Source organism: Myodes glareolus, chromosome 13, assembly GCF_982192425.1.
Source record: "Myodes glareolus chromosome 13, mMyoGla1.1, whole genome shotgun sequence".
In the NCBI taxonomy this organism is placed as follows: Eukaryota; Metazoa; Chordata; class Mammalia; order Rodentia; family Cricetidae; genus Myodes; species Myodes glareolus.
The window spans coordinates 27,174,346-27,198,053 of NC_142038.1; the positions used below are offsets into that span (position 1 = coordinate 27,174,346).

At 53.0% G+C, this 23,708-nt stretch overlaps 1 protein-coding gene across 2 annotated transcripts in view; it reads right to left on the minus strand.

Moving 5' to 3' along the window:
• Pdgfrb (platelet derived growth factor receptor beta) overlaps positions 1 to 18,890 on the minus strand; it is a 39,084-nt gene extending 20,194 nt beyond the window's left edge. For both annotated transcript variants that reach the window (XM_048419254.3, XM_048419253.3), the window contains exons 1-4: positions 18,484 to 18,890; positions 3,695 to 3,740; positions 2,499 to 2,819; positions 138 to 404 (exon numbers count right to left, since the gene is read on the minus strand). In XM_048419254.3, the coding sequence (XP_048275211.3) occupies positions 138 to 404; positions 2,499 to 2,819; positions 3,695 to 3,734 (628 nt within the window). In that variant the 5' untranslated portion in view covers positions 3,735 to 3,740; positions 18,484 to 18,890. The remainder of the gene's footprint in view (positions 1 to 137; positions 405 to 2,498; positions 2,820 to 3,694; positions 3,741 to 18,483) is intronic.
• Between the last annotated feature and the right edge of the window lie 4,818 nt (positions 18,891 to 23,708).

Genomic DNA, 23,708 nt, shown 5'->3' on the forward strand with positions numbered 1-23,708 from the left:
CTGAGCCTCGGTTTCCATGGATATAAAAGGGAGAGAATGCTAACTAGCTCTCTCCCAAAACTACAGGAGAATCCAACGAGATATGAGGCTGTGCACTTAGTAAACCGAGGGATTGTTCCCCCAGAAAGGGAGCTCACCCTGCAGGCTGTAGACATAGTAGGTATCGGAGTCCACTTCCCTGTCCCCAATGGTGGTTTTGCAGATGTAAGTCTTGTCCTCAAATGTACCAATGAAACCTCGCTGGTGGTCGTAGGGTATGTGCAGGGGGATATCCACCTTCTTCTCATGCAGAGTCACCTCCAGCTGGGGGTCTGTCACTCGGCACGGAATTGTCGTCTCAGTGACATCCGTGACAAAAATGAATAGGTCCTCGGAGTCCATAGGGAGGAAGCCCATGGTGGGATCTGTCAGGAGTAGAGCCAAGGAAAGAAAGTCCTGGCTAGTTTTTTTTTTTTTCCAACTTTGACGTAAGCTAGAGTCCTCTGGGAAGAAGGAACCTGAACTGAGAGAATGCCTCCGTCAGTTTGTCTGTGGGGCTTTTTCTTGATTAATGATTGATGTGGGAAGGCCCAGCCCACTGTGGGTGGTACCCCTCCTGGGCAAGTAATATAAGAAAGGTAATATAATACCTTTGGGTAATATAAGAAAGCAGGCTGAGCAAGCCGTGAGGAGCAGGGTAGTAAGCAGTGTTCCTCCATGGTCTCTGCTTCAGTCCCTGCCTGACTTCTCTTCCTGATGGACTACGAGCTATAAGATGAAATAAACCTTTCCCTTCCTGAATTGCTTTGGATCATGGTGTTTAATCGCAGCCAGGATAGTGAGTTTCTAGCTGTCCGGTGAATTGGTGTTTGACTTTGAACAGTCTCTTCTCTCTCTGGCCCTCAGTCCCCTCAATACAGAATAAGGATGCTGCTAGAGTTCTGATGTTGGTCCCCTTCCAAACTGCACTGAAATGTAATTGTCACTGTAACAGTTCTTACGGGTAGGATTTTTAAATGATAATTGTCAGCGGGGTAGTGAAGACCTATCATCATCACCATCATCATCATCATCATTATTCCCAGCCTCTTGTGAAGCTCATGCAAGATGTCAGAGGACTGATTTGAGACGTGCTAAATCTACAGAGAGAATTCAAGGCCAGCTATGGCAACCTAGGGAGATTATGTCTCAAAACAAAAAAGTTAAATAGCAATAGTAAAAACTGGAGAAATGGCTCAGGGGTTGAGAGCACTCACTGCTCTTCCAGAGAATTTGAATTTATTTCTTAGTACCTACATCAGGTAGTTCACAATAGCCTGTAACTCTAGCTCCAGGGGATTCAACACCCTCTTCTGGCCGTCTTGTGGCTGGCACACACACACACACACACACACACACACACACACACACACACACACACACCACAGTGCATTCACAAACACATAAATAAAAATAGCTAATTAATTTAAAAAATAATCACAGTAGAGAGGTCTGGGGATGTAGTTCAGTGGTAAAGTCCCTGCTTAGTATGCAAGACCTTGGGTTCAATCCCCAGCACCAAAAAGAAAAAGGCGTATGTGTATGGAGGTGGGGGTGATTAGCCATGAGGGCTTCATGGATTGATGCTGTTACAGAAGCGTAAGTTCAGGCCCCTCTTGCTCTTGTGCTCTCTTGCCTTCCTGCTTTTTTCATGGTATAAAGTTGCAAGAAGGCTTTCGCTGGGTCAGGGGTGTGGCTCAATGGGCAGATTGCATGCCTAGCATGCATTAAGGGGTGCACTAGCGCATGCATGTGATCCCAGCGCTCAAGTGGTAGAGGAAACAGAATCAGAGGTTCAAGGACATCTTTGGCCATTTACCAAATAGACATTGCCTCAAAAATAAAGGAAAAGAAGCTGAGTGTGAAGGCGCACACCTTCAATTCCAGCTCTCAGGAGGCAGAGGGAGATGGATTTCTATTTTTGAGGCCAACCTGGATCACAGAGGGAGTTAGTTCCATGCCAGCCAGAGTTACATGGGCAACCCACCCCTAGGGTGGATGGGGAGAGAAGTGGGGCGGGGGGAGAAAGTGTTCTTGCCAGATGCTGGCCCCTGCCTCCAGAACTGTGTCTTCTGTTATAGTAGCACAATGGCATTCAGGAAGATGTTCTCAGAGGCCGTTGTTTCCTGCTCTTTGTTTGATGTTGCTAGTACTGGCGTTGGAGGGAGGGGGTAAAAAGTCGTAAACTAAAGAGTAGCTGCACCTGGATCTCAGAGAACAGGGCAGTGGGATATGGAAGCCGAATGGAACAGGTTGGGACCAGCTGAGAATGCGGAAATCTTGGGAGGCACGAGTGGGAGACAGGCAGGAGAGAACAGACAATGAGTGGACCGATTGTGCTCCTGGACTGCCCCAGGCTGGGTGCAGCTTTTTGCCTGTGTCACACGGCTGCATCTCACTGTGTCCTCGAGATACTTCCTTTGGTACTATGCGCCACGGATATGAGGGTGCGGGAGTAGGCACCCAGGTAAGGTCCTTACCTGGCACAAAGATATAGATGCGCTTCCGTTCACCGAGCGCTGGTTCCAGGGAGTTGTTGTAGGCACAAAAGTATTCTCCAGTGTCGCTCCCGGTGACGTTAGTCAGTATCAGCACACTGGAGAAGATGCCGTCCTGATTCATGCTTGTCTCTTGCCAGGACACCTGGGGCATCTGTTGCCATATCACCGGTGCTGAGCCCGTGCAGGTCAGAACAAAGGTGCTGGAGATGTTGAGGATGAACTCTGGCCCAGGGGGCGTGATGACTAGGCTTTGACAGGTCGGTGGTCCCAGGAGCAACAGCAGAGACAGCAACAACTGGCCTTTGTGGCAGGAAGGGTCACATGTCAGGGAAAAGAGATCTTAGCCACTCCCCCAGAGTTGTCCTGGAGGCCTGTCAAGAACACATCTTCCCATTCATTCAACACAGGCTACTTGGCCACTGTCAGGCCCTCAAGGGTTCCTGTCCTGGGTCTCTGCCTCTTTTGACCTGGCCTCTGAGCCGTTCAGCTATGCTATGTGTAGGCGGTAAGCAGGAGAACAGGGCAGGAAATCCTGTGGAAGCAATCCCTAGGCCTCCAGTTCCTGCATTGCCATCCAGGTCACTCGCTAGACCTCTCTGTAGCTCCTCAGTGAGCCACTGAGGCCCCTGAGGCTTGAAGGATGGGGCTGGGTGAGGGGGTTAAAATAAGTATGTTAGCGGATTGGTGACATCCCCTGGCGGAGGACTGGAAGAAGCAGCCGCCTTCACCGCTATACATCAGTGTTCACAGGGAGGGTTTTAAAAGCCACACCCTCATGTCCCCTGGTAATGAAAATTCGGACAGGTGCAGCCAGTCAGCAGGGTCATCAAACCACGGTCAGTAGGGCAGGTCACTGGCTCATCCCTGGTTGCCTGGGCATTTGCCCAGATCTTGGAGAGCTTACGGCAGGTATCCAACTGGACCGAAACGGGATGGGGGACTGTCTCAGAGGCACTGTGGGTGCAGAGGGATAGGTGAGGAACTTGAGCTGGTGCTTCTGGATGAGGAGTGACCTACTGAGGGGATCTAACAGACCACCTCCAAATACAGGGAAACTGAGGCTCGAGCGTACTATAGAGCTTCCAGATTCTCAAGACTTGGTGCTACTGAGCATCACCACTGCCGGCTCCCTAGGGCATCCCTGGGACCCTCATCCTTGTCTCCACCCTCCTTACCTTTGAGGATTGAAGCTGGCATCACATCAGGAAACCCCATGGTGCCCTGTAAAATTAAACAGAGATCAGGGCCCAGGGTGGGCAAAGGCAGTGCCAGGCCCACCTTAGACCTGGTTCCTGCAGAGTCAGCCCTGCTTGGGTTTCCAACATTATGTCTCAAGGCTACAAAGACATCCAGGGCCCCAAGCCCTCTCCCTTCTGTTTCCAACCCTCACATAGCCTTGGCTGAGTCCTTTGCCTATGGGCCTTAGCTTCCCTATGTATTACCCTGGAGGTGGGGAAATTGGGCTAGCTAGGGGACTGCCAGCTCTGACAGCCTGTCCTCTGGGTGACAGTTCCAATACCAGGCACTTATCTGCCAGGACAAATATTTGGGAAAGTGTGATGAAAGGCCTGGAGGAGTGGGAGGGGGCGAGCCAGAGCCTGGAGAACTCCCGCAGCTCCCTCCGCAAGCACAACAGGAAATGGGACGGCTGTGGGAAGGGAAGTGGGGAGGGGGTGGGGGTCAGAACTGAGGAATGTGAGAGTGGGCTGAACACCCCTCACACACATACACACACAGCGCGCACACACAGCGCGCACACACACACACACACACACACACACAGAGCACAGCGCTGCCCAGGAGGCCCAGGAGAGAGAGGAACCAGGTTCTCAGCCCTATCTAATTTATCAGGTTTTGAGGTCCTTGGGGACCACTGAAGTCAAACTTTCAACGTCCATATGGGGAAACTGAGGCCCCGAGGAGCAAAGACATTTTCCCAAGGTTCCTAGCAGAGCCCATCAGAGAGGGAAACAGAGAGTTAAATTGTGGGAGTCGAGGAAGACAGAGAGGAGATCTGAGAACCAGGGTGCTAGAGCAGGGACACAGACGGGTGAATCTTTGATTGGTCCTTCCTTCACCAGCAGTCAATCAGCAATACCCAGGTATGGTCAGAGTCACAGAAGGAAAAGCACAGGAGGCAATCACGTGACAGGCAACAAGGAGCACCCTGAGATTGTGGGACTAAACATCCTGGCCCAGTTTGTCTCTGCTCCGCCATGTTGCCCTTTCTAGGTTCCTACCCAGGGCTGAGGAGTCAGCTCTCATGAACTCCACTGCCATCTCATGTGCCAACACTGTGCCTGTGGACAGAGCCGCTAGCCAGCAAGGAGCTGATGAGTGTGCCACCAGTGAGGGCTATGGTTACACACGGTGCGTGAGACACAGGCAGAGCCCACCGAAGTTCTGTTTAACACAGGCTTACTCTGTAGACTGCTTCTCCTCCTTTACCCTATCTCCAGACAGCCTGCCTGCGTGCCCCCTCAGGCTCCGGGTCACCCCTCTCAGAATTATTACTTGTCGAAACCTTCCTGGTGCCCCCTCTACAGTCATTCCCCTCGCATCCCTCCAGGACTGGCCCTTGCAGCTGGACACCAGGCCTCCTTCGGCAGCACAGACAGCATCAGGTACCCAGGCAGAGCCAACAGGCCCTACAGAAGTCCATATTCCCCTTGGTGGGTGCCCCTCTGGCTCCCCACTTCCTGCCAGAGATGCGGGCCAAAGAAAATCATTAACAGCCCAGGCTGGGGGAGGGTTCACCCTAGCCTTCTTCCCCTCCTCTCAAAGCCTCCCTGGCTGGCCACACTGTTTATTATTCTAAAGAAGGAATTTGGCCTGCTGGCCAGGAGTTGGGAGGTCACTGTAAGGAGGCTGGCCTGGCTCTGGCAGGCTGTGCTCACCATGTAGGTTAGAAACTCATGGCATGCAGACCCCAGCCCTACGACTTGATAGCACTCCATGGTCTCTTCTCAGGCCCTCCCCTGCAGGGAAGAAGGCTGAGGGGGCTGAAAGAAAGACTCTAAGCTGGGAAGGAGTCTTCCCAAGTGGGAAGTCGAGACCCAGAGAAGCCCAGAATCATGACCAGGTCACATAGACACAAAGTGGGTTCCAGCTGTGGGGAGGACAGACTAGGCAAATGAGCTTCCGGAGGGAGAATGCAAGTCAGTACCAGCATCGGGCTGGCTTGATTGTCTCTTGAAACAAGCACTCCTCACCAGATCACCAGATCCTTGAACCCACTGTGACAATGACTGGATCTCCTGCCTGCTCTGGGACTCATTTGCATATTCACTCACAGAGAGGTTGTGATGGTCATCTGTTTTGTTTGTTTGTTTTGGTTTTTTTTTTTTTTTTTGAGACAGGGTCTCTCTGTATAGCCCTGGTGGTCCTGGAACTAGCTCTGTAGACCAGGCTGGCCTTGAACTCAGAGATCCACCTGCCTCTGTCTCTACCTTTTTTGACTACTCAAAGAGAAGGTTCCAACTACCATTAATCTCAATGGGATGACCTGAGGAAGTAATGATTGGTCAGGAATGTAGATGACATGTTTGAGGCTACAGTACCTGGGAATCCATGACCCACATCCCACTGACCTAGTGTGTAGATTCAGACACATTGCCTAAATGGCCTCAGTTTCTTCCCCTGTACAACTGGGAGTTGGATGGCTTTTCAGGTGACTTCCCATCAGTTGAACCTGGGGTATCTCCGGGATGTCATGGACAGCAAACTACACGTCGAGGACTCATCAGAATGGAGCCCAGGCACCCAGCATAACCTCCTGGCCATCTCAATGTCTCTGGACAATCTTAGCTTTCCATTTGGTGCTTTATGGAATATTTTGTGCTTCTAGCCGCTGTGTTCTGAGCAACCCCAGGAAGGACCAGGCAGCTAGCTGACTTGCCCTGGTGGCATGCCTCTGACAACTTCCTTTCTTCAAGAAAAGGAGTTGCACTTCAGAAAAGAGTTACCTAGGTTACCATGGTCACCACATCAAAAAGCAGGCACCCCTACCTGCCATGCTATCCTGCCCAGTAAGTCCCCTATAGTAAAGAAAATGCCTAAATCCCACTCCTTGCAGTCAGAAAACCCTCAGCATTGCTCCCATTCAGGCAAGATCTAGAGAGGGGGTCAGCTCAGCTTCTCAAAACAGAGCTGAGGCACTCCTTAGGGAATCAGCGTGAGGCCCCAAGCCCAAGGGAGCAAGCATGCTTGGGAGTCATCCTCAGAGCCTCAGCCTTCCCGCTCACAGGCACACACAATTCCCCACTCCTTTCCCACCAACTTAATCTAAATAAATCCAGCCCATCTTGGCCACATCCGCCAGCATCAGCTTTCCTCCCTCGGGGTCCCGAGGCTCCCACGACACAAGTAGTCTGGGAAGGAGGAGGGGACGCCGCACTGCTGCCAGAGGGAGGCCTGCACACGGTGAACACATGCACACAGCCCAGATGCTGCCTACGCTCTCTCTCTCACACGCTCTTCTCAAGCGTACACATGTGTAGCTATTCGGATGTGTGCCCAACCCTCAGGCAGGCACGAACCATGTGCATGCCCACACAGGACACACGTGCACACAGCTCCCCCAGTGCTCAGCACATGTGCCCACTGTACAGGATGTCTGGGTGCTTTGCCACATGTCCATCAGAGATGCAGTCGTCCATGACAGTCACATGTACCTCAGTCACCTGTGTCTGTACACAGCATTGCATACGGAGCTAAAAGCCTCATTTGTTGTGGTACTTGGCATGCACTGTCTCACTTTATCCTCTGACAGCTCGGGGGCAGGGAATAATTATGCCCATTTTATAGCTAAGAAGACCAAGGCGGAGACTGCTTTGGCAAATTGCCGAGAAATACAGACCAGACAAGAGGAAAGTAGAGACCAAAATAAGGCAGCATGTCTCTCCACTGCCTGCCACCCCCTGCAAGCTGGGCAGAGGGCAGTGGGTGGGGCCTGACGAAACAGATGGCTTTGAGATTAATGTGGCTGAGAGTCCATGGGACTTGGTGACTGCATGTCAGAGGGGCCCAAGGGGCAAATTTCAGAGATGAACTATGGAGGGCAGGAGGGCAGATGACAGGGAGATAAAGTCGCATTCTAAGAATGAGACTGTGCACAGGCTTAAGAGATGTTTCTGAGCTGGTTTCAAATGTGCAAGGTTCTGTTGGCACGGACTGGAGGCAGAAAGCAGGCCGGGCAGAAATGTACATGGGAGGGGGAAAAGCCAGTTGTGGCTCAAAGGGGCACTTGGTGCACTTGGTGTCACCAGCTTCAGTTCCATCACGTTCTGAATAAACAAGATACCCAAGCAAGAGGCTCGGTCCTGGGGTCACAAGGTCGGAATCTTGGAATGTCAGTGCTCTGCAGCTAGGAAACATCTAACTGATCCCTTCCTGAGGCTCACTGTACAGGTAGGGAAAGGAAGGCATGGGGCAGGGAAATGAGAAGTCCCACCCAGTCTCAGCAGGACGGGTTCTGTGTCCACCTGCCTGGAGTCCCGCTCCCAGCACCTGCTCGCTGGCTGGAGTCTAGCTCCGCAAGGGTTCCTCCCCTTCAAAGACCAGTCACTTTCCTTAACCTGTCCCAGGTTGAGGACAGACTCAGAGGTGTGACCTGCTCAATTGCTAGCAAAAGGGGGACACAAACTTGTTTCCTGGTCTTGTCTGTCTTACAAATCAGGGGCCCTTCACAGCCCCTGGATAAATGACAGGATGGATAAACCTGGTTATTATTTTCTCTCTGAGACTCAGCACAAGAAAGTGGAAGAACTTTCCAGGCTGGTGGTGTGACTCTCGGGACCCTTGCCCTGTGGACTTGGAATGCCGGGTTAAGGGTGGAGGTGGAGTGAGTCTCCCTAACCCCGACTGGGATGCCATGACTCAGCTCAGAAGAGGCAGCTCTAGGCTGGGAGTGTGCGGGGGCAAGAGGAATCTGCAGCCAGGGACAGAATCCTTGGCGAGCGGCTGGACAGCGAGCAAGTGACAACAGCCTTCTCTGGACCTGACAGAGTTTGGCACATCTAGCCTTCCCCTAGCCAGCTGATGTGGGTGTAGCCTTATAGTACCAGTCAGGGAGCCCTACCCTGGGAGCCAGAGAAGGGTCCGGAGGGTGAGGATACCATTACACGAGGGAAGAGAAAGTCTTAGTATGCTATCACTGCTCTGCAGGGGCACTCCCCAGGAGCCTCGGAGGACCACTAAGGACTAAGGATGGTGGACAAGCCCGCCCCCCCCCCCCGGGCAGTCTCTGACTGTTTGTGTTCTTGCCCACTCGTGACTCCTCAGTTTCCCTTTCCCCCTCACCTGTTCTCTCTCTCTCTCTCTCTCTCTCTCTCTCTCTCTCTCTCTCTCTCTCTCTCTCCCTCTCTCTCCCTCCCTGCAGTATCCATCTGACTCTGTCATTTCCCACCTGCCTGAGGCTCTGTGGCACTCAGGTAAAGGCGGCTTCTGAGCCATGGCTGTAGGAACGTAGGAACCATCTCTCACACTCAGGCCACTGCTCCTCACTGCTGAGAGAGGAAGGTCACCGTCCACTCAGTGGACAGTGTCCCCAGGGTCCCACACTCATCCTGTCTTCCTCTCCCCCAGGAGGCCTCCCCAGGGACACGATGGAAAAGAAATGGCCTATTTTCTGGAAGTCCAAAATAAAACGAAACATCTGTCTGGAAGGGAGCCAGGCAGATAAAGAACGAACCGATCCCCCCTGCAACGGCTCCCCCCACCCCCACAGTGTGTGTGCTGGGATTGGGTGGCGGGTGGAAGGGCCTGTGGGAAAGTGTTCAGTGTGTGCTAGGGGCCCCAAGGAGGGAGCAGCCTGGGAAGGAGGTCCGAGAGGAGGATGGGAGGCCCAGTCATGCCCCTGCCCACAACCCAGACGCCTGCAGAGCAAGCCCTTCCTGCCCCCTGCCTCAGGCACCTTGCTGGCCTCAGGCTCAGCCCCCACTACTTTATTCCAGGCCAGATAGCCTGGTTCTGGAGATGCCCTGGGACCGCAGGATCTCACTCCAGCCCTCAGAAGATACCAGGGACGTAGAGGGCCTTGGAGAGTTCCAGAATGGCAGCAGCTCTACCTTAGGTCATTCCCCACTGGACCCACCAACCCTTGGCACAGTCACGGGGGTCCTGTTTAAGGCCTTGTCTGTCACCAGGGCCAGGCTACTCCTGAGAATGATCTTGTCAGGTTCTCAGCCCAGTCCACCAGGTCCTGCTGCGTTCCTGTCTCACAGGTGAGGAAACTGAGGTACAGGAAGGACTCCTGTTATTTGCTCAGCTGTGGCTAGCGTGCAAAACCCTTGGCAGACTGACCCCGCCCCTGCCAACACACAGGCTGAATCCCACCAATCCACCCACCCACTCACCCACCTACTCATTCACCTTTCTTGCAGGACTAACAGCTACAGGCCTACAGAAAGGACAGCGGGAGCCCGGGCAGCACCAGGCACATACTAGCCTCGAGTCTGCAGTCTGCTTATTCCCATATCTGAACTTCTCCACACTGTCTTTTGAACTAGGCCAAACCAAAGTTGACAGTCATTGAGGCAACAATCTTAGGGCCAGTAGGGGCCACACATGCCATGTTCCCCATCTCCTCAGAATTGCATACAGCCTGTGACAGGAATCTTATCACTTCCCCTGGAGCCCTTTATACCCAGCAGTCCAGAAACCTCAGAGGCCAGGCTAGCACCGTGGTCTTATACTAAGCACAGCCTCTTTCCCTATGTCCCCTTCCTCTCGGTTGGTCCTGCTTCTGTCCACCAGCTTCCCGTAACCACTGAACAATACTTTTCTTCTCGCTCACTGTTTCAATCTGAAAACCAAGAAAAGTCCCAACTAATTTGGAGCCAGACATTCTGCTCAGTGAAGTGATCCAGGAATTCTGTTATATCCACACAGTAGTAGTTGGGAAATGTACTCATTATACCCATTTCACAGAGGAGAACACTGAATCTCATGGAGGTTTGGTGACTTGTTCAAGGTCAAGTGGCCAATAATCAGAGGAGCTAGAACAGTATGCAAACCCAGGCTGGTTTGGGTCCAAAGCCTGCTTTCTTAACTGCTGAGTCAGTTGATCTCTGAACTAAGAGCAACTCTGTCCACAGGAAACTGGTCCTACCGGAAGTTCCCAGGGACAGGAGGATCCTCCAAGGTCAGGGCCCTGCCCCTCTCCTCACTGAGGGCAGTGTGCAGGGAACTGGTACCCGCATGTCCATCCAACAACTTGAGAGACAAAGTAGAGACAGAAATCAAAGCCCTTTGGAGACGTCACAGTAGAACTCAGGAGAGGGGTGACTGGCACAAACCATTAATCCCAGCACTTGGGAGGCAGAGGAAGGAAGATCTCTATGATGTTGCAAGTTCTAGGCTGGCCAAGACTGTACAGAAAGACCGTCTAAAACTCAGAGAGATATCCTTGCAGGGAAAAACCCAGTTTGGTCTCGTCACTAAGGTCTCTGAGACAGATAATCTAGGCAGTCTGGCTCAGTGTGCTGCCTCTGCACAGGGCCTGCGGATCTGCCTCTACTGGCCTAGCACCCCTAGCATAGCCACAGAACACCAGAGCCTGGGAATCCAGAGTTCCAGCCTTCACCTCCCCAGGCTGCCCTCCCTTCCCCCCACTCTCTCGAGCTTCATCTTGGGCTGGTGCCATGGCAACTGAGAGCACCAGGCCCTGGCAGCTGAAAGAGCCCCTGAGAGGGGTCCCAGGCTGGGGCTGGGAGGGTGCAGCAGGCACAGACAAGCAAACCTTCTGTTTCCCTGGCCGCTGCCATCGGGACCAGCCATAGGCTGGGGGGCCTCGGGGAGAATGCGCTCTCAGAGCCAAGTGGGCAGGGGGCAGGCCTCAAATCCCACTCCTACTGACCCACCAGCGCGCGCGGCCTTCCCCCACCAGCCTGTAAACCCGCAGACCAGGCAGGAACCACTGGTTACGGAGAAAGCCCGCCACAGGTCTGTGACAACTATAGAACATTGAGATTCCCCTCAGAGCCCTCCTGGGCAGTGAATTGGGAGGGAAAGCGTCCACGTTTCCGTCATCCCAGCATTTTCTCAGCATCTCTTCCCTATCCCTTCCTGAAGGCTCCGCCCTCTGGCTCTCGCTTGGACTGTCTCGTGTCTATTTCTCCAGGCTAGAATCAGGCCTGTGAGCTGAGTCACTGGGCCTGTGGATGAAGTTCACACAAGCAGATGCTTGGATAAGGGCCTGGTACCCCATAGGAAGTCAGAGACCACCTTCTCCCTCCCTCTCCACCCATGGGGGCGGAGTCACTGGCCAATCTGGAATGCATAGCTGACACCTGGTAGACTGGATTGGTCAGGGAGAGGATGCAGGTGATACATCAGATGGCGCAGGAGGCTCCAGGGGAGCTCTCCCATGTGTTACACTGAGGCTCAGTTAGGAGTTTGTTCAGCTATTATTCCTAAATAAGCTAAGTCTGATGATGTCTCCCAGTCCATGGCTGTCAACTAAGTCTTCTTTGTCCCTCGAATTTGACTCCCCACAGTTCAGGGACCATACCTAATGATTAAGTGGGACCTTTCCAAATTCCCAGTATGGGACTGAGCCTATAGTAGGTACTCCATTGATGCTTACGCAGCATGGGATAGAACGGCAATGTGGAGGGAGCTCCTCCATCCTGCAGGCCTTGTCCTCAGCTGTCCCCTAGTGACACTGTCTAGGTTGGGGACTGGGCTGGGCAGACAAGGGTGACTCTTTCCTCTTGGCAGCTGGTGGGAGCAGAACAGACAGACTTACGATGTCCCAAAGCCAGTGAGCTGTCCCTGATGTCACCTAGGACAAGGAAACGGCATGGGAGCTCAGGCAGGTTGGGAGAGCTTCTCCATCTCAGAGCCATTTAATCCACACCCACATCCCAGTCCTCACATCTGACAGCTGTGTGATCACTCTGCGTTTAACTTGACTGAGCGTGTTTTCTGAAGAGCAGTATGACAGCCTTCTGCTATGGCTGTGACTGCTCAAGATGGTGCCTGTGGCATGCTGTCCCAATCAGTACATGGTAGCGACTATGATTCCGTGGGCTCCAGGACAGATGATGTCAGGGCAGGCTACTCCACCGTGCTCTTGTATGAGCACTGAGGAAGCGGAAAGGCATCTGGGGGAAAGGGCAGCGACGAGTCTGTTAGATTAGAGCCGAGGTTTATCAGCCAGGTGATAAGTGACCAGCAGGAAAAGAGGGCAAGCCTTTGGGAAAGGCTCAGGGTACTGAGTGACAATTTGGGCTTTGCCCTGAGTTTATCAATATACCGACTTCCAGGGGTTCAGCAGTGATGGTGAATGGCTAGCCACTGATCAAGTCATAATGGTAAGCACGGGTCGGGGTGGGGCCTGGAGGAGAGGCATGAGCAGGTAGGTATATGGGGTGTGTTGTGAGCTGGCATAAGGATGGTGGAGTCAGAGACTCCAGTTTCCAGAATGAGGCCATGCCAAACCCAGACAGAAGTCCCCAGCAGGAGCAGCTATGTAGTTTGTGGAGCAGGTGTAAAGCAAGGGGCGGGGTAATTTCCAAAAGTTATCTGTAGCTTCAAAATGCTGCTTTGAGGGCATTACGCTAAGTGTGGGCCCTTCTCAGCACAGGGTCCTCATGAGGGCCAGAGCTGATAAAGTCACCTTTATGTCCTGGAATAAAGGGAAGGTCACCTGTCCATCTGTCCATCTATCCACCCATCCATCTTGATGGTCATTAATTTCCTATTCACCACAGCACTACAGTTCAGTAGACAGACCCAGGCTGGGCATTGGCAAAGACACAGGTAATATAATCTTGACGTATTCTTAATACAGGTAAGATTAGAATGGTTTATATCGTCGAGCCTGGATGTTTACTTTCAAGCCCAATGCTAAGGGTTAAGAAGAGTCAGGGCATCTGTGACAAGTTTAGAAAGCTGGTTCTTGTCCCTCTGGAGTGGTCTGGGCATTCCTGCTGTCTCTGTACCTTTTATGCTCAGGAGAAGAAGAGCTAGTGGTACCACAGTTCTCATTTCCAGGAAATGAGAGTAACAAGGTCACCAACGAAATGTGGCAAACAGCCATAGTAAGCCTAGCAGAAGGGCCAGGGGTGTCAGCCAGAGTGCTTGCTTAGCATGGAAAAAACTCTGGGTTTGATCCCCAGCACCACGTATATTGGGCATGGTGGTGCACGCCTGAATCTTCACCACACAGGACATGGAGGCAGGAAGGTCTGACATTCTTCAAGTACATATCAAGCAAGCGTGGGCTACAGAAGACATTGTCCAGAGGAGGAGGAAGAGACTGCAGCCATGACACATGAAAGGGGGGCTGAGTGCTGAAAGCAGAGCTGGATGGGCCTCTGCAGCAACCCCTTTCCCTCCTCTTTCCTTCTTCATAGAAGAGAAAACTATGGTCAGAATGGAGAAGTGAAGGGCCTGGAAGCCTTCTGACCCGGAAAACCACACCCGGGGGTTCACATCCTTCAGGCTCTTTGGGTTGCGTCTGAGTGAGCAGCGCGCTTGCCCTGCAAGAAATCTTGGTCCCCAGAACTGCATAAAACTGAGCACAGCAGGGCATGCTTACAATCCTAGCACTCAGGGAGTGGAGGCAGGAGGATCAGAAGTGCATGGTCAGCCATGGCTACAAAGCCAGTTCGAGGCCAGCCTCAGATACCTGAGACCATGAGAGAAGGGAGGGGTGGGGGAGAGCTTTGTTCCCCTTCTGCACATATCTGTCCTGTAGCCTCACCCCAGAGGGTCGAGGAGCCTGGTCCACAGATAGCAGGTGGTGCTGGGATCCCTCTTTCCTTTGGGTGATGATATGGACACGGGCATGCCCCATCACCTGTGTGATCTGCATAGCTTGAGATATATCCTTTCCTTTTTTTCTGGCTTTGGGTCCACCCCCATGCCATAGTGAAATCAAACCAAATGAGCCCCGAAATCCTTTTCATCTCTGACACTCAGGCAATTCTTGAGCCTCTGACCCTCCCCAGGGACAGTGCTGTCCATCACAGAGCGGAGAAGCTGGACCTCCAGCAGATGAAAGCGTCAAGCATCAAGACATCAAACAGGCGTACGCTGAGGCCGGAGTGAGGGTATTAATGTGATTAAAGCTATACACAGACATACTTTGATTTTTCTCACCCACCTGCATCAGGCTGAGCATTATCTGAGCCCCCAAGAAAGTGCTTGGGAGTAGAAGAGCCTTAGAGCCAAGTCTGGGGGTTCAGAAAGCTGTTTTCTGAGTCTCTGGATTCAAGACTTGGTGGTGGAGGGGTTACCAGGTGGGCTTCTGTACAGAAAGTAGCAAGTGTATGAATTCTAAATCTGATCCCACAGAGGTGGGTCCCTGGGCATCCATTCCCACCACTTCTGCTAATACCCCTCTTTGTTTGGGGCCCAAGCCTACTTCCTCTTCAAACCAAAGCTCAGCCCTGAAAAGGACATACAGGATCTTTCTTGTACAGCCCTCACACCCTACTTCCCAGACCTCCTCGCTCTCAGGAAAACAGGCTGCAGGAATATGTCCTGGGACGGGAAACTGAGCACATTACAGGGCCCTCTCCTATTTAGAAAGTTCTCCTCCTTATTATAGGTTAAGGTTTTCCATTAGCAGCCATTGATCCAGACCTCTTTCTGCAATGTGTAGAGACAGGGTAAGAAAAAACTCTTTCATTGTAAAGTTAAATATGCATGATCCCTGAGTACACAGCAGGGCCTGTGCGGCTGCCAATCTGGTCTGGCAGGGCTTGGAATCCTGGGATTGTTCTGTGGTGGCAGGGAGCTTAGTGATCATCGAGGTCAACCTCTTTGTTCAACTGAGGGAGGACTGAGGCCGTGGTCACATGGTATTCTGGGACTTGAGGCCCCGCTCTGGAATGCTGAGGACAGATGAGGCCAGTCCTTGGAGTTTATACTGGGTCCCAGGCCCCACCCAGCCTCTCCTCACAAGGCTCTGAAATCAGAAAACCCAAATGTTGATCCTAGATCCTCTACTTCCTATCTGTGGGATTCTGGGCCACTGATTTAGTCTCTTTGGGCACTTCACCATCTGTAAAATGGGAAGAATTTGTATCTACTCCTCGAGATGGCAAGATTTTGTTAACCTAACAGATATGTATGAGCTTCCTGAATGCCAAGCACTGAGGACCAAAGAGAGAACGTCAAAATTTCTTCAAGGCAGGAACGTGGTTAAAACACACATAACAACTAACTGTTAAGGACTTGGTTCTGCTCACATTAGCTGAGGTGCCACAGAGGGACCTGGGGAGGTGCCACTCCCTTCTCCCATCTCCCTGCTTCCACAGTGAGTTGTCTATGGAAAAAGTCCCATTCCAGGGTCCTACTGCTCGGGATCCAGAACCATCTGGAAGAAATAGAAGGGCCTTTCTGGAATGTCTAGCGATTCTCTCTCTCTCTCTCTCTCTCTCTCTCTCTCTCTCTCTCTGTCTCTCTCTCTCTCTCTGTCTCTGTCTCTCTCTCTCTCTGTCTCTCTCTCTCTCTCTCTCTCTCTCTGTGTGTGTGTGTCTCTATCTGTCTGTCTGTCTGTCTCTTCTCTCTCCACACCACAAGGCCTAACCAGAACAAAAGCCAGATTCCTTCTTACAGCCCGAGGGCATCTAGTCTCAGAGTCAGCCTGTGTACTGACTGTGTACTGTGATCTGGAGAAAGAGGTATTAGATATGGGTCCCTTCCATAGTCAAAGGTCTTTAGGGTTGCACATCATTTTTCTAGCCGGATGCTCATGCACAGAAAGTGGGGGGGGGGCGCATGTTCTGCTCTCAGCTGTGGTCACAGGTCTACCCCACAGGTTACAGAGATCAGGCTCACACCTTGTATCTTGGTAAACCCTCTGTTCACAGAGAAGACAGAGAGGCCCAGAGAGGCAAAGTGCTGGCTGGGGCCACACACTCAGCCAACAGCAGAATCAAAAGTCAACAACTGGCTACGCTTGGTAAGACACAGTTTTGGTCCCAGCACTCTGGGAGATGTAGGCAGGGGATTTCTGTGAGTTCAAGGGCAACCTGGTCTACAGAGTGAGTTCCAGGACAGCCAGGCCCTGCCTCAAAACAAACACCTGGTGTTGATCATAGGGCTCACAACCTCTAGGTATGGAGCAGCCCAGGGATGCCAGGTTACTACACGCAGGGTGCTCATGCAAGAACAGGCTCGGATTTGGATCCCCTGGGCTTTCTGCTGCCTCCCTACATCTGCTAGCAATTACATGTCCATCTTTTTCCCCCAACAGAGGAAAGAGGGCTGCTGATAACATTTCACTGCCGTGCTGTGGTCTGAAGTGCCTCCCAGACAGCCTCCCTCCTTGCTCAGGACCAGAGATGGGTGATCTTGGGGCATCTAGGCCTGATGCTACAGCTTCTGTTGGGGATGATGGAGGCCGGGAGGAAGCACTGCAGGAGGAGACTGCCCAGATGATGCAATGCCAGGATGTACGGGGCACAGCGTTTGCTTTGCTTCCCGCTCAGCCTAAACACTAGCGCTGATGTGTGAGCCTAGAGTCACTTAGTTTTCTCATTCTGCAAACAGGGATAACAAAACTGACTCTGAAGTCTTGTCGCAAGGCATAGGAAGTGGGTGTGCACCCGGCTCGCCCGTGACAGGGCCACTGTGACGGCATGCCCCCTATGCTGGGGCTCCAGGGTCTCATGCCTGGAGACAGGAGGGGACAGATCACTTTAGAAAGACCTGTTGGAGGATTAGGGAATCCTGGCCACCACATTCTCACTTCCCAGCCAGGGTCAGGCACTGAGGCTGCAAAGCAGCCAGAGCTGGTTCCAAACAGGCCGTGGTGTGTAAACAGTGAGCAGAGGAGAGGCCGGGTGTCAGGGTGCTAGTAGGAAAGGCATGGCAAGAAACTGAAGACCAGAGGAAGCAGGGAGGGCTCCCTGGAAGAGGTATGGTTGGAGGGACCAGGAGAAGGAAATGAGGAGGAAGCTCATTCCAAGCAAGAGGGATGGAGGGGCGGGCAAATGCCCACAGGCAGGGTGGTGCAAATTCCTTTCACAGACCCTGGAATCTAACCATCTGGAACCAAGAAACCAGGCTACAACCAAGGGTCCCAGTCTGTCTGGGGCAGTGGGGTAGAGGAAATTTAGAGTCACTTCAGCCCTGGTACTGGGCTGCGCTATGGTTAGGTGGTCATCACATCAAGGTAGAGGAAGAAACCATCCCTGCATCCCAGAGGACATTCAGAGTGCTGGGACATTCCTTCTGCAACAAGGAAGCTGCAGAGAGATCTGGGCAAAGAGGAATTGTGATTTTAGGATAGAGTAGAGGGGAAGGAGCAGAGTCCTGAGGGAGAGAGCGAACCGGGAAACAGACCTAGAACAGCAAGAAATGGGCCAGTCACCACCCCCTTCACAGAGCAGCCCCCCAACCTGATAGCCCAGAACTAGATCCCACCCCAGTCACCCGACCACTAGGCGGGTTGGTAAACTTCCCTCCATCCAAAACTTTGGGACCCAGAATGTTCTCAGTGGCTAGGGATTTGGAAGGACATCTTAGGAATCTGGAAAATTTGCAAATCTATTTAAAATCTCTAAAGTCTGCCCGGCAGTTGACTGGCCTAAATCCAGACTAAGTCTTGGGCACAAGACTTAGTCCAAGGGGCAGGGGCTAGGATCCTGAGGTCCCCACTTCTGCGAAAGCTATTAGCCACCTCTGGATTACCCTCCCCTGGCCCTGCTACCTCTCCCCATCCTCCACAGTCTTTGCTGTGCCTTGGAGGTCCTGCTCAATTGGCACCCAGAAAGCTCTGGGGGTGTCGGAAGAGGTCTGGCAGGCAGCAGAATTGAGGGAGCAGCAGGTAACCATGGTGGGAGGGAGAGGGACAGCCCTGCTATCAGGGGGAGTTCCTGCCCTCCTCCCATCTGATTTTGTTGCAATTTTTCCCGTTTTTCCCCCGCTGCATAAAGAGGCACAGGCTGGGGCAGTGAGCGGCAATGACAAGACATGGGATGGGTTTTCTGCTCCCTGAACTTACCAGGCTACAGATGGTTTCGGGTGCGGGCTATCACCCCCTCCAGGAAGTCCTCCTCGCTGTCCTCAGTTATTCTCCTGGACCCAAAATGGACAGCAGTAGAAGGGCTGGCCTGATTGCGGTAAGCCCTGGGAGAGTCAGGAGAACCGAGAGGGTGCTCAGGGGCGAGTTGCAGCCCGGCCCCTCCTCACTCCAAATGCATCCTTTGGGAGGAGCGGAACAGCCTGGAGGGGCCGCCCTGGGTCTCGCTGGCGGGCAGAAGGCTGACGACTGGTCTGGGCCCGGTCAGGCTCTGGCCTCCTCTCTGTTCTCCTCTTTCTCAAAGTTACTCCCAGAGAAAGCTTAAGTCTCAGATAGGGCAGCCGGGACTGTGACCACAGTCAGCCCCAGCGCTCACACCACTGTGGGCTTTACGTGCCCCCCCCCCCAACACCACACACTTTGGGGGAAAGGCTGCAGGGCCGATTCTGATTGGCCAAGCTGGGGGAAGGGGGGGAGGTGGAGCAGGGAGGGTGGACGGCGTGTGTCTGTTTTCAATTTCAGGTTTTTTTTTCCCCTCTCTCTTTCTTTTCCCCCAAGTTTCTTGTTTTTCTTCCTCCTTTCTCTCTGCTCCCTCCCTCCTCCACCGGCTTGCTCAGGATGTGAGGGGATGTTTAGAAATTCCGCTGCCCACGCCAGCCACTGAGTCACTGTATTAGAGTGGCCTGCTCTACTTGCCTGCTGCCTGTCAAAAGGAGTCTCCCTTCAGCACAGCACCTGGGGTAGGAGGGGGTGTGCGGTGTTCTCTATGCCTTAGTTTCTCCATCTGTAAAGGAAGGGCTGATGAGCTGTGTAGTGAACTCAGCTCTGACTCGGTGAACAAGCCCACTGACCATTCGCCCTGTGTGAGGAACTGTACTATAGTAAAAGACCACCTGAGTCAGAGAGACAGTCCCAGACAAGCAGGTACCCCCTAGAGGAGTGGCTGACAACCCCATAGAGGAGACCTGAAGGAGGCCCGAGGTGATCAGATAGCATTTGGTTTTAGGGCCTTCAAGACTGCTACCGGGGAGTTCTGACTCTTCACCTGGGGCTGGAGCTGTCTCCAGGCTGCCTTACGCTCTGGGTCTGATTCCTGTCCATCTCTGCATACAGATGAGTCAATCATCCAGAGGAGTGTCTGACTAAACACTCGTTGCAAGATAAGAGCCACTAAGCCGCTGAGAGTGGTGGAGCATGTCTGTGACCCCAGACAGGCACACCAGAAGACCAGTCTTAACTACACAGGGAGACACTGTCAGAAAAAAAAAAAAGCATACTCCTAGATTCCAGAAACAGAAAGTCTTACAGGCAGACCACCCCAAGCATAATGGGATCCTCGCAAGCTGCGGCAACCTCCCAGAAGCCAGTGGGACCCTACAGGACCAGCCCCAAGAGCATGAGGAGCCGGAACACGGGATGGTGGGAGACAGCCTGGTTTGTGCATCCCCTCCTCTTGGTCCCTGCTGTAGATTATTCCCCTCTAGCCCTTAGTTCCACAGGCACGGCTTAGGAGGACAGTGCCCATCCCTGCCTGGTGTGACCTCCCTGGAGATACAAAGGCTTTTCTTGCTTCACTGCCACGTTTCTGACTGGACTCTCCAGGCGACTCTGGCAGAGCCTGGCGTGTTAGGCTCTGGTGTCAAGTCTCTGGCCTGGGGCCCCTGAAACTCTCCCAAGAAGGATAACATCAGCCTTGTTTCCACCAGAAGAAACAAAGGCCCAGAGGTGAACTGGCACAGGAGGGAACAAGACTTGCCCAAGTTCACCCAGCACATTGCCTCACGTGTTCATGCCTACCCGCTTTTAACACCTTAAAGTCCCCGAGGAAATAGGAAAGGGATTATTTGCCCTGTTTTAGGGCAAGGAAACTGAGTGCAAGTTCAATGCGCTTCTTGAGCTCCACGGCAACAGCAAGGGTGGAACTAGGTTGTCTGGGACCACACTTGTAGAGACAGGAGCCCTGACCTGCCTTTCTCCTAGCACACCCTGCTTAGCTGCTGAGCAAGGTACCACCTATGGTGTTCCTGTCCATCTCACTGCCCTTCTTCCCCAGAGCCCCTGGCTGTTTCTCTTCCACATCCACCTCCCTAATTCCTGGTCTTTGTTGTTGTTGTTGTTGTTTTTCAAGACAGGGTTTCTCTGTTGCTTTAGAGTCTATCCTGGAACTAGCTTTTATAGACCAAACTGGCCTTGAACTCACAGAGATTCCCTGCCTCTGCCTCCCAAGTGCTGGGATTAAAGGCATGCGCCACCACTGCCGGGCTGATTCCCTGGTCTTAAACCCCTAGTCCTCAAAGGTTAGCTGGGTATTATTTCAAAAGCACTTGGAGACTTGAATAGATCCACCTGCCCCCAGCCCTGGGGAAGCTGGGTTCCAGGATGTGGAGAAGGGGTGTTCCAGGCCATGCACAAGTAAGTTCTGTCCTCTTTCGACTTTATCTTCTGTGTCCCTATACCACAACTCCCCCATCTCTTCTCCAGTCCCACCAAGGTCTGGAATCAGGGGCATCTGAGATTCCATTATTTAACTTGCCACCTCCCCTTGGTCTCATCACAAAAGCAATTGCTCAACAGAGTACTGGGCCGGACTGTGTGGAAGAGGGGACTCTGACTGGCCCAGAGCATGTAGGGCAATGAGTTTCTAGAAGGTGAGCCTGTCCCAGGGCTTGGTGTCCACACAGGGTCATGGGGGAGCATGGATGATGCCGAAGGTCACAGGGTCAAGCCTACACAGGAATTTCCTGTGCCAAAGACTCCACCAGAAATTTGTCAACTCCTCCAAATCACAAAGCAGAGAGAAAGAGAGGTGAAGAGAAGAGGGGGGGACTGTACCCTAGAATTTCACTTGGTTGTGCTCATCTGGACTCTCAGACCAATTGCAGAGACCAGAATAACTTACAGGAAGCAAAGAGTTCCACTCCATAGTCCCAAAGGAAGTGAGGGCACCTGGCCCTGGACTTTCAGTCACTGGATGGGTCCCTATCTTATCTGAGCCTCAGTTTCTCAGTTGGGGATCACTGTTGCGCAGGACTTTGGGATGTTCTTCTACAGGTCCCCTTCATGACTGGACTAGGCTGGACCTGGCATGACTAGGGAGGGGAGGCTGACAGGCGCTGGAACAGGGGACAGCTGGGGGCCAAAGATGCAGCACAAAGGGGAGGAGTGGTGGTGGCGGCTCCCCAGGGAAAGCTGGGGGCTGCCATTTCCGGCCAGCCCAGCCGTCCACTGGCCCATCTGGAATCACTTAGCTCTACCACCATTAACCCTTGGTGGGCACAGGAGCAGTTTCTCCTCCCACTGATGGGGGTGGGTGGGGGCGGGGCGGGCAGGAGATCCAGAACTACACAGAGTGCCACAGGATCCTTCCGAAGGCCTGGATCATGAGGCTAAACTGGCACGCTGAGGGTAGATTTGGCACTCAGAGACTAAAGTTGGGTCAGATTCCAGCCTCTCCGTTCCAGGCTGGAGGACCTGAATGAGTCCCTGAGTTGCTTGAGCCTCAGTTTCCTGCTCTAAAACACAGGGACTGCCGAGACTGCCACTGTCCTCCAGAGCAGCATGGTGCTTGAAGAGCAGCAAGACGAAGGTGGCTTCTCTCTTTGAGAGTACCCCATCACTACGTGTCTCTGTATTTGCTGCTTCTTCACAATTCTGTAGGGATTAGGTAGCACCATCATGCTGGGGTGCAAACATGGGCCTAGCCCCACTGTGGACAGAGCAAACCATGTACATCCACTCCCTGCCCATACCCTAGGAGCTAGTTTGGCTACAGTCAAACAGTGAGGGTGATGGGTAGCGCTCAGAGGGGGCTCAAGGTTTTGGGGTACCACACTTCTTACCCCCATAGTCTGGTGGTATATTCAAGGGATAAGGTCTGTTCTATGCCCAAAGTTCCAAACCAGCCCAGTAGCTTCTTAGCTGTATGACCCGCAGAATGCCGCAGACTCGGGACTTTAAAATAGGAATACAAGTGCGTACCTCACATGCTATGAGAGGCATACAGGACCCACAGAGGTTTGTCGCAAGCCCGAGGCAGAACAGTTAAGAGCACTACAAAGAATAACGGGTCCTCAGGTATTCCCAGGAGCTGCTGCCACACGGGTCCGTGATCAGAGCTGGAGGGAGGCCTCTCCACCCACTCATTTTACAGCGAAGGTGGGGGTTTGTGATAGAAGCGGCTCATGCCAGGCCACGCGATCCTGCAGTGTGGGTACAGACGTGACTGCAGCGAAGGCTGGCTCTCAGCGTTTACACTCACGCTCTGCGTTGGAGAGGGCGTCCAGACTCTGTGCAAACCCTCAACTTCTCCCCCGCCATCAGAGCAGGAAGCGGCGCTCCGTGGGGTGAGCCGAGGGGCCGGAAGGGGAGCCCCCGTGGGAGAAGTCCCTGTGGGACGGCTCAGCATTCACAAGGCAGGGCCAGCAGCTGCCACAGCTGGCTCTCCCACGCTCCTGGAGCTGCCCCGAAAGCTCCCAGGGCAGGCATGGGGTGTGAGGAAGCAGCACACGTCCTAGACCTTAGCGCGAGCATCTCAAGTGTCAGAAGGGCGTGTTCAGCACAAGTCCATGGACAGGTCCGGAGGATGGAGGGTTTCATGGGGATACGCCTGAGTTACAAGACCCCTGACACCCACCACCCCCAGCATCCTTTCCTACTACATGCAGTGAACGGATAGTAGATCCTCTACCCATAGATGGAAAGTCAGAGACTTAGAGCAGAAATCACAGCATGGTGACTCTTTGAGTCTTCCACAGAGACTCTTGGGACTTTTCGTACTGGTCCAGGCTGTAGTGAGTGAAGCACACCAAGATGGCAGAAGATCTGGAGTTCAGGAAAAGTCCATTCACACTTACCCCAGACCCCTGATTCATACGCCCCCATGCCATCGCGGTGCCCCAGGACCACAGGGCACCGTGGGGCATCTTCCTACCACACACAGAAGTCTTAAAGACAGTTGGTCGGTGGTGGCACACGCCTTTAATCCCAGCACTTGGGAGGCAGAAGCAGGTGGATCTCTGTGAGTTCGAGGCCAGCCTGGTCTACAAGAGCTAGTTCCAGGGCAGGCTCCAAAGCTACGGAGAAACCCTGTCTCAAAAAACCAAAAACCAAAAACCAAAAAAAAAAAAAAAAAAAAGTCTTAAAGACATACAGCAGCAGGGCCCTTGAAGACCATATTGTTTCTCCCTCATGGGAACACTGGCTCTTAA